The sequence below is a fragment of the Propithecus coquereli genome, unplaced genomic scaffold (genome assembly GCF_000956105.1).
Source record: "Propithecus coquereli isolate 6110/MARCELLA unplaced genomic scaffold, Pcoq_1.0 Scaffold111, whole genome shotgun sequence".
In the NCBI taxonomy this organism is placed as follows: Eukaryota; Metazoa; Chordata; class Mammalia; order Primates; family Indriidae; genus Propithecus; species Propithecus coquereli.
This window is the reverse complement of record NW_012135081.1, coordinates 232675-243003: the sequence shown is the minus strand read 5'-3', so window position 1 is coordinate 243003 and position 10329 is coordinate 232675. Positions and strand designations below refer to the sequence as shown.

The 10329-nt window shown below is 47.6% G+C and overlaps 1 protein-coding gene across 1 annotated transcript in view; it reads left to right on the top strand.

The window, feature by feature from the left end:
- ARF3 (ADP-ribosylation factor 3) overlaps positions 1 to 7611 on the top strand; it is a 21410-nt gene extending 13799 nt beyond the window's left edge. Inside the window, exons 2-5 of the mRNA XM_012653491.1 lie at positions 5140 to 5380; positions 6193 to 6303; positions 6526 to 6650; positions 7192 to 7611. Coding sequence (XP_012508945.1) covers positions 5233 to 5380; positions 6193 to 6303; positions 6526 to 6650; positions 7192 to 7353 — 546 coding nt within the window. The 5' untranslated portion in view covers positions 5140 to 5232 and the 3' untranslated portion in view covers positions 7354 to 7611. The remainder of the gene's footprint in view (positions 1 to 5139; positions 5381 to 6192; positions 6304 to 6525; positions 6651 to 7191) is intronic.
- Positions 7612 to 10329: the final 2718 nt, after the last annotated feature.

Genomic DNA, 10329 nt, shown 5'->3' with positions numbered 1-10329 from the left:
AATTTCTTTCTATTTTTGGTAGAGACGGGGTCTCGCTCTTGCTCAGGCTGGTCTTGAACTCCTGAGCTCAAACGATTCGCCTGCCTCGGCCTCCCAGAGTGCTAGGATCACAGGCGTGAGCCACCTGCTGAGTTCTTGTGTCCTGATTTCAGTACTCTCAAGATTTAAAACTTGGAGTTTACACAGGTTATAAGCCAGCTGTACCAAGGAAACTAAGTACAGGCATTCCCTTAAATTGTATTGGTCTGCTTGTTTATCTGTGCTAAAAATAGCATCTCCATTAGATATCTCAATCTGAAAATTATCTGGGAGCAAAGCTGCTTTTTTTTTTTTTTTTTCTTCTCTTCTGTACCCTGCCTGGCAGCAGAGGGTTTGGGAGACTCTGTTCTTTCTCTGGACCCTGAAGAGGAGGAGGTAGTATCAGATCAGGAGTCCCCTCAGACACTCAGAGGCGTCTCAGGGCACATGTCTGGATCAGTCACTGTAATCAGGTAGAGGGAGTGTGTATGGCAGACTGGGCTATGGCCTATGACTCCCTGAAGCACCTGGAGATTGAGGCATGCAAGCCAAGATGGCTGAGCAGCCAGTTACAGCAACAAACAGCCTGCCTCTCCTAGGGGGGTAGGGGTGGGGGTAGGGGTATTGAGTTATCCTCCGGTGAGGACATCCTCAGATACAGCTTAAATCAGCCAATGTACATGACTGAACATCTGCAGTGTCCCACACATTGTAGTGGAGCACATTCTTTGGAACTCCTATTGTTATTTTGACATGTGATAACAAAGTTTCTAACTATAAAATAGGATGTTGAGATAGAGTCTTTGTTAATAGAGATATTACCATATTCCATTTTTCATCTTGAGCCACTCACCTGCGGTTTTAACTGCTGATTCCTGGTTCCCAACAGCCCGTGGAATCCTGGCATTTTGCCCTATCAACACAGGAGTACCATCTGTGGTGAAAGAGAGTAACTGTAGGCTATATAGTACTACAGTATGTAGAGAAATAATCAAAGTGGTTTTTTAATTTTTATTTTATTTATTTTTTTGCCATTCTGCTTCCTCAACCTTTTTCTAGGAATACATTATGGAGAATTGGCTGTATAGCCAAAGATTTGTGTTCATGGCACAAAGCTAAAAACTGCCACCATCCTGGTGGTAGGGCAGCATACTATCTCGTAATAGGCAGGGACAGAGAAAGCCAAGGCAAGAAAGCCAGCATCCCCTTTGAAATGCTCATTTAAGTCAAGCTCCTGATTATATTTAAAGAGGAGTCATAATCATTAATTTCAAGGCCTAGGGCTGTCCTGGGTAGATACATGATAGTTACTGTATATTTCATCAATTATCTATCAGCCCATTGCATATTAAGTGGCAAGAGAAAATCTCACCAATTCTAGTCTTTTAATCTATTTCTGGTGTTCCCAAACCAGTCCTGGGATCAGATATGTGTGGAAAATGGCTGAGAATTGACAAGATGTCTCAGCAACTATCTGTGCATTACATAGAAATACCAAGTACTACTGGATAGAAGAAATGATACAAGGACATCCTCAGATGAGGCTTAAATCAGCCAGTGTGCTTGATTGAACTCCCACAGTGGGCTTGGTACTGAGGGGGAGGACAGATCCAAAATAAATAAAAGCCATAGTCCTTGCCCATAGGGAATACACAGTTTAATTGGGGAGACAGCTCCGCAAGGTAGTAAGTGCCATGTGAGTGGTTCAGATCATTCAGGGGTCTTGATGTGACATGCCAGGAAATAGAAATAGGTGTAACACTGGGATCAGCTTTTGAACCAAGACTTTTGCACGACAACTTAGCAAAGAAGCAATCCAAAGGACAGTGTACCCATGTTCTGGGGTGTAAGGGATGTTGGCTGCTTATATCTTTTTCAGCCACTGCTGAATTCACAGTTGGTAATCATTTAATCAGCAACAGTTCCAGTCATGAATGACAGCAATATAAATGTGTGGTATAAATTCAACTCACATGGGACTGCAAACTTGTACAACCTCTATGGAAAGTAATATGTAGATACCTCAAAGAGCTAAAAGTAGAACTACATTTGATCCAGCAATCCTGTTACTGGGCATCTACCCAAAAGAAAAAAAGTCATTCTATAAAAAAGACATCTGCACTTGAATGTTTATAGCAGCACAATTCACAATTGCAAAGATGTGGAAACAACCCACGTGCCCATCAATTCATGGGTGGATTAATAAAATGTGGTATATGTATACCATGGAGTACTACTCAGCCACAAAAAACAGTGGTGATCTAGCACCTCTCGTATTATCCTGGGTAGAGCTGGAGCCCATTCTACTAAGTGAAGTATCACAAGAATGGAAAAACAAGCACCACATGTAGTCACCATCAAATTGGCATTATTGATCAACACTTTTGTGCACATACAGTAGTAACATTCATCGGGTGTCCAGCAGGGGGAGGGGGAGGAGGGGATGTGTATATTCACACCTAATGGGTACGGTGCACACTGTCTGGGGGATGGACATGCTTTGAAGCTCTGACTCAGGTGGGGCAAAGGCAATATACATAACCTAAACATTTGTACACCCTTAATATGCTGAAATAAAAAAAAAATTCAACTCAGAATCTGGGCCACAGCCTAATAATACCAACCTTTTAAAGCAAAGTGTCATCTGGAGCTGAAGAAAAGGCCACCTGAGCAGGAGGCAGGATAAAGACTAGGAAGGCTTAGGGAAGGTTTACATTTCTGGAGGTGATGGTAGCAGAACCAGAAGTCTGACTACCACAAATTGCTGAGGTTGGTGAGATTTGATCTTAGCTGGGCAGGTGTCCCCTCTGGCCTCAGGGATCCTCGGGATTTTGTCTGCCTGGGTGGGTTGAGGCAGGAAGGGTAGGAAGGATGGCTAGTGGGCGACTTGGCTGAAGTTGAGCTCTAAGGTTGAGTCAGGCCCTCTTCCCGGATTGTGAACCCTCTGGGTCAGGGGCAGGGCTCATCTGGGGAACGTAGGGGAGCGCCACGCCTGGCTCATTAGTGGATGTCTGGGGAGGCCTTTGAAGATGAAACACTCCATAAGCACTCATTGTTTCTCTTTTTTTGGACAAACTAGTACTTTGGTCTCCAGGGGCTGTTGATCTGGCTCCTTTGCACTAGCCTGGAATTTGCTGCAAACTAAGAAGAGTGGCAGGGAGTGGGGTTGGGGATGGGGGTGGGAAGCCTGAAGAAGTTTTTGAAAAAACAACTAAACTCCCACCAAACCCCAGTGCTTTAGCTTGTAAATAGGATTCCTCCCCATCCACCTTTCACATTCTTGGGTTTGGGTGCACTCTGTCTTGACCTGTTCCTTCGCCTGCTGGGTTTGGGGTGTGTGTGAGTCTCTGGTTCCCATACTCTGTAGAGAATGCCAGCAGTTGGCATATGGCGATTGCTGAATAAGCTGCCGGCTGACGCATGCCTCCTGCAGGCACAGAGAACTGGCTGGCATGGGTGAACCCCCACTTTATTATTGTTTCAAAGATGCATTTCTGTGGTTGTCCTCTGCCATAGAGAAGGGAGGGAAGAAGAGAGAGAATGAATGAATGACTGTGATTCTGCCTGTTGGGGGCAATGTCTGGAGTGGGCAGATAGGCATTTTGTACCTTCATGGTGGCTCTTACTGCTCCTCTTCATCCTTTCAGCAGGTATTTGTTAAGTGCCTGCTATTTACCAGGCATTGCATCCAATCTGAGTGAGCTGCCAGTGAAGTCAGTAGAGACCCTGAAAATTAGTTCAGTTATTCAACTAGTATGTGCTAGACACTGTTCTTGCTACTAGGGACACAGCAGTGAACAAAACACATAAGGAGCTGACATTATAGGAGGAGGAGTAAAATTATACAGCAAGAAATGAATATATAATGTATCAGATGGTGATAAATGTCATGAAGAGAAGGAAAGTGGCATAAATGGGGTAGGGAGTAAGGTGTGTGTGTGTTATATACAGGTGGTTGTGGAAGGCCTCTTTGATAGCTGACATTGGAACAGACACCTAAAGGAGGTAAGGGAGTAATTGATGAAGCTTATCTGGGAGAGCGGCATTCCAGGCAGAGGGAATAGCAAGTATAAAAGCTCTGAGGCAGGAAAGCATAGGGGAATTGGAGTGGAGTAAGCAGGAGAGTGGTAGGAGATCTGATGAGAGAAGTAAGGGATTGTAGTTCATGCAGGACCTTGTGAGCCATGGTATAGGCTTTGGGTTTTACTGAAAGGGAGCTATGAAGCCAAGAGAGAGTTTTAAACAAAGAAACCACATGACCTGAGTTTGGTTTTAAAATCACTGTGAATGCTATGTGGAGAATAGAGTGAAGGGCTTAGGGAAGAAGCAAGAAACTAACGAGATGACTACCTCATTGCTGGTGACCATGTGGATTAGCTCTCCATGGATGGGCCACAGTGAATTTAGGATTTACCTAGCTGAGAAGTGAAGGATAGTCTCTCCACCCACCACCTCCCAATTCTTGGTGCACTGTTGTATGAATAGGGCACAACTTTAGCCGCTAGTATTGCACAGGGTGTAAAGGATCAGCCTCTTTTAGGAGTGCAGTTTTCTTATTTCTTCTTCATTTATTTTGGTGTGGAAAGAAGATGGAATTGCAGAAATATAGGAAGGGAAGAGGTGGAGACTCTTGATTAGAGCAGAGAGCATAAACCTTGGGAACCTGGCAAGCCTGAACCTTGTCAGGAGTCACAGAGAGCCACTCCTCATTCCACTCCCTCCTCTCCCACCCTTTCCAGAAGTCTTAGGGTAAGGTTGGGGGAGGGAGCGGCATTAATGATCTTGCAATGCCTTGGGGTATAGTATAGAATGTCAGAACTGAAGGGACTAGAAATCATCTAGTTCCAACCTTCTCTGTTTACAGGTGCAGGTATGAAAAGGTGAAGTAACTTGTCCAGAGTCACACAGTTAGATTGCTGGCAGAGCAGGGATCCTGAGTGTTCACTGCTTTGTCTCTGTTCCCAAAGGCTCAGTATGTATCTGAGTGGGCCTTGGTATTCATAGTCCCCTCAGTCTCTTGGTTTTTCATGAATGTACTCCAGCCGTGACTTTGGTAACTTCCATTTACATAAAGTCCTGACAAGCAAGTAGTGGTAATATGTTTGCATTTCCTTTGCCTAGGATCAAGTCCTCCGTACCAGGAACCAGGACAAAACCAGACTGCCATTGCCCCCACTTGGGCCTCACTGTCCTCAGAACACAGCTGCTGCGATCATGGGCAATATCTTTGGAAACCTTCTGAAGAGCCTGATTGGGAAGAAGGAGATGCGCATCCTGATGGTGGGCCTTGATGCCGCAGGAAAGACCACCATCCTGTACAAGCTGAAACTGGGGGAGATTGTCACCACCATCCCTACCATTGGTAAGGGCACAGCTTGGATGTGGGCTTTCATGTCAACAGCTAAGGCAGGGCAGGAGACCTATTCCTGTTCCCTCACCTGGCCTCCTCTTTCCAGGCAAGTCTATGCAATCTGTGGGGTTTAGAGAAGTGTGGCTTTTAGCTTTCTAGCAGGTGCTGGGCCTCCCTGATGCGGGAACTTCCACAGCCTGGCACTCAACAGTTGCCCTCAGGCACTAGAGTCGGTTTGTTCTCTGTGTTGTTTGGAAAGCAGGTGAAGGACTTTGATGTTCCTGCCAGAGGTCTGGAATTGCTTGGGTTTAGATCTTCAGTGGCCAATCCTGGTTAAGACCTGCGTATGGGAGGGAGAACATTTGCCAGGTAGATGGGAGCTCCAGTCATCATCGTCAACTGGCTCTGTCTTTGGGGCTTCGGGAATAAAGCTCACTTCTCTTTTTTCACTCTGCCTCTCAGGCCCCACATCTTAGCTGAGGCAGACTCTGGTGGCCTAAGTACAGGAGTTGGGGCTGAGTCATTTCTTCATAGGAGGGAGAGCCAACGACTGAGTGAATGAATGGGGGAAGGTTGGTTCACATTATAGAGGCAACTGTGAACCTCCTGACCAGCCTTCTCATTCTCTTTGACTTCTCTTAGGTTTTCATTTTGGCCTTCAGGCTACTAGGCCAAGTATTACCAGATCTGAGGAAGCCTTAGCTTTTTTTCCATTGTTGGTGTCATGGCCAAGGCTGGGGGGGAAACAGAACCAAACTCATTGGAGCACTGCTTTTAGGCCTGGTGTTTGAGGCCAAGTGGCCAAATTGCCTCTTTTTTCAAAGGGTTCAACGTGGAGACAGTGGAGTATAAGAACATCAGCTTTACAGTGTGGGATGTGGGTGGCCAGGACAAGATTCGGCCCCTCTGGAGACACTACTTCCAGAACACCCAAGGTATGGCAGATGAACTGCCCAGGACTGGCATGGGTTGGCTGGGTATAAGCAGAGAGTGTGGCTGTCTTCATTGGTTATGGGCAGCCAACCCTTGCCCTGCTGCAGCTCCTGGGGGTGGGAGAAAAGGAGGAAAGGGAGCAAATATGTGGAGGGTGTTGTCTTTGGGTGGTGGGGGAGGGGGTTATCTGTCATGTCTGTGCAGCCCATGCTCTGCCTCCCTAGGGTTGATATTTGTGGTTGACAGCAACGATCGGGAGCGAGTAAATGAGGCCCGGGAAGAGCTGATGAGAATGCTGGCTGAGGATGAGCTCCGGGATGCTGTGCTTCTTGTCTTTGCAAACAAACAGGTGAGACTTCTTCCCACCCCCGAATTGGGGAGAGGGCAGCCTGACTGTAAAATCAAGCAGTCTTGGGGCTCATTGTATGGGAAGCCCTATGACTGTGCTCTCAGTTTTTGGAGTGTAGGAAATATGAATATACTTCATATTCCCCTTTTCTTCTCCCCCACCCCAGCTTTATTAGCAACATTTCAGGCCTGAGGGATTGGTGTGGTAGATACATGGCCTCAAATCTTTCTTTCATCTTCCCTATTGTCTACTTTAGTGGAACTGCCCTCACTCCTGCTGTCAGACAGGCCTGATGCTTTGGTCAATCTGAATCACCTGTCCACTTCCCTACCAACCCCATATTTAGTCTCCATATTCAGTGGAATGACCTCTAGTGCCTTGGATTTGGTGTTCTAGGGTGACTAAATCCTTAGGATCTTGTGGGTTTCCTGAAATAAAAGAGGAGAAGAAGGTACTTATACATTTCTTTGGTAGATAGGTGCTCTAGAAGCCTTTGAAAGATCTTGAGGCTTCTTTTTTGTGTGTCTCCCTCGTGCTCCAGGATCTGCCTAATGCTATGAATGCTGCTGAGATCACAGACAAGCTGGGCCTGCATTCCCTGCGTCACCGCAACTGGTACATTCAAGCCACCTGTGCCACCAGTGGGGACGGGCTGTACGAAGGCCTGGACTGGCTGGCCAATCAGCTCAAAAACAAGAAGTGAGAGCCAGGCAGCCCTATCCGAGTGCCCCACCCACCCCTGACATACTTGTTGTCTCCCAACCCCAGCCCTACCCCTTCCTTCCCGTTGCAAGTGTGGCCAGGGACCTGGGTATAATGTCCGCATGCCCAGCAAGAGCCTTGCCTCCCCTGCCTTCCCCTCTCTCCCCTGTCCACTGACATGACCAGTCCCCAGTTGCTGTCCTGTTGATGAATCATTCCAATTTACTGGATTTAAAACAAAAATAAGGTTGTTATGGTTTCATGGGGTGGCCCCTCTCTCTCTCACCCTTTGGGTTTCGGGGTGGGGTATTCTCTCCGTTTGCTTCATTTGGCACTGGTTGCTGTGCTCTTGGCATCTGAGTCCTTTCCTTGTCCCCACAAGCCCCTCTTCTAGTCCTTGTTTTCCTTTCCTTCACCACCCTCTCCCTGTTCTACATGGAAATTGCACGGGCCTCTCTGTGTGTGCGTGCATGTGTGCGCCTGTATATACATGTATAGAGAGATATATATGTGGGGGCCGGGGGAAGGGGGGAGGGGGTGGAGTACAGCTCAGGGCTTGTAGCCAGGACACTGCCCACTGGGGCCTATCATCTGCCTCTTCCATGTTAGTGAGATGAAGGGAAGAAGGTGGGAGGGAAGGAATTGGTCAAACTGGACTGCCCCAGTCTTGGACTGGTTTTCCTCCTCTCTGCAAGTAGGTTATACTGGATGGTAGGACAGGTGATGGATTCTCCACCACCATCTTCCTTGTACCCCTCTTTCTACCTTTTGTAGGGCTGGGGGTGGCATTTATCTCTAAGATGGCTGTTCCCAAGGAGATGCCATTCTGCTATGCCTTGTTATTGGGAAGACGAGAAGAACCCACTCACTCTTATCAGCCCAGAGTGTTCAACTGATCCACCCCCACCATCCTTAGATCTGTTCCTTAGGAGCTTGAGGAGGAGGTGGGGATAGCAAGACCGTGGTGTGTGTGTGGTTACCAGGGCATGGGGAAAGGGAGGAGGAAGCCTTAGGTTTTCCATCTTCATTCTCTTCTGTTACTAGAAGAAGTGAGGCACGGAGTAGTCCCATTCCTGCCTTCCCCATAATCTTATCTTGGGGTCTGGGTAGTTCATTTATCCTTTGTCAGAAGTTTTCTCACCCTAGTAGTCCTGCTGGCCTGACCAGGGCTGACTGGGTGGTCTAATGAGGAACTAGGGAGTGGGATGACACAGCAGACCTCAATACCAACCCCCTATCCAACTCTCTCTCATTTTCTAGTCCAGGATGTGCTAAAGGATGAAGATTTTCTATTGTTTCCAGGCCCTCAGACCATCCTTGCTGTCTCTTCCTCACCCATTTGCCATAAATGGATCTAGGGGTTGGAGTGGAGGAAACAGAACCCTGAAATGGTCATCGTCGGTGCTTGTGGGATGCAGTGGTCTTCAGGGTCCTCCTCCCATTATTATGTAGTTGTTCAGAAGCTGCTGCTACTTTGTCTCTCTGTCTACAGGGGGCGCTTGTCCCTGAGGTCCTGGCTGGGTCCTGACTTCTGCAATTTCTGTGAAGCTGTGGCTGTTCTGTGGGCTCCTGTGTGTGCTGGCTGTGCCCTGAGCTCCAAGATAGCTGCCCATGCCTTTCCACTAAGGTCAGGGCTCAGGGCCCCCCACAGCATTGCTGAAGGACCCCTTCCCAGTAGGGCTGTCCCAAGCCCTACTCCACGGGGCCGGGCTTCCTGTCCCCTTTGTCTACAGCAGACAGATCAATACCCCTCACCCCATCCCAGACTGAACTGTGAAAGAGAGGTTCCAGGGGTATCTCCCTCAGTGCCAGTTACTTAGTGATGTGTTACCCAAGATGCTGTGGGTGTGTGTTGCTCTCTAGGCCTTTGTGTGTGTGTGTGTGTGTGTGTGTGTATGTGTGTTTGGTGTGTGTGGGAGGGGTGGGGGGACTTGGAATTTCTGTTTCATTTAAAAATGTATTTATTCCCCTAACCCCACAGATGCTTTCCTCCACACTTTTTCTTTTCTCTGTTTCCTCAGATTTTTTTGTCCTGCCCTATTGCCTTTCCCTCCCTGAACTCTTCTTTGCCTTCTCAATTCTTTCACTGCTGTTGCTTGTTTGTCTTTTCCTTGTTTTTTTCCTACTTAAGATTCCCCACTCTGTATCTTTGTGGTTGGTGAGGACTTTGCCTCACTCCCTCTCTGACCCTCCCTAGTTAGATGCCAATCCCAAATAGGTTTTCCTCATTTCAGCCCTCACCCCCCACCTTGTTTTTTGGAACTCCAGGGATCAATCTGGGGTTGAGGGTGTAAGGAAGCAGCCTTGGGGGTTGCCTTGGTGCTGCTCCAGACCTGGCCACCAGGGGGCAGTAAGTGATCTCGGTAGTATCCCTGGCTGCTAAGCCCTTGGCAGGGGTGGTCCTTTCTACATTCCCATTCACTTAACAGCTCTTTTGGGATTGGGTGTTTCATTCCATTTCTGCCCACTCCCTCGCCTGCTCTCCTCTGGTAGGTTTAATTTTATGCTTTCCCTGGTTCCAGCTTTCTTCTTCCTGGGGACTCCCCCTCCCTGCTACCCCCAAAGTTTGTTTGTGGTGTTATAGTGGTAACTGCAGTTCTGAACTGGTTTTTCTCTTCTTTTTTCCTCCTCTGGAATGTAGACTGTATATGTTTAATAACTCACCTTCTCTATCCTTGCTCAAATGTGGGATAACACGATGACTGTGACCCTGGTTGGAAATTAAACTTGTTTTATGCAGCTTTGGAGCAGACCTTCATCCTTGATGTGCAGGAGCCATGGGACAGTGGTTTAATGGTGAGGGTAGTTCTGTTACTGGTCCCTCTTTGCAGACTGCCCCTTCTCTCTGCAGAGCAGTAAACAGCACACTTGATTGGTGGAGAATGAGGTTACAGAATAACTTAGGCCCATCTCCATGATGCTTATTTCTTCCCATCATACCCTGGCGGGGGGGACCCAAATGAATTGAGTATCAGAG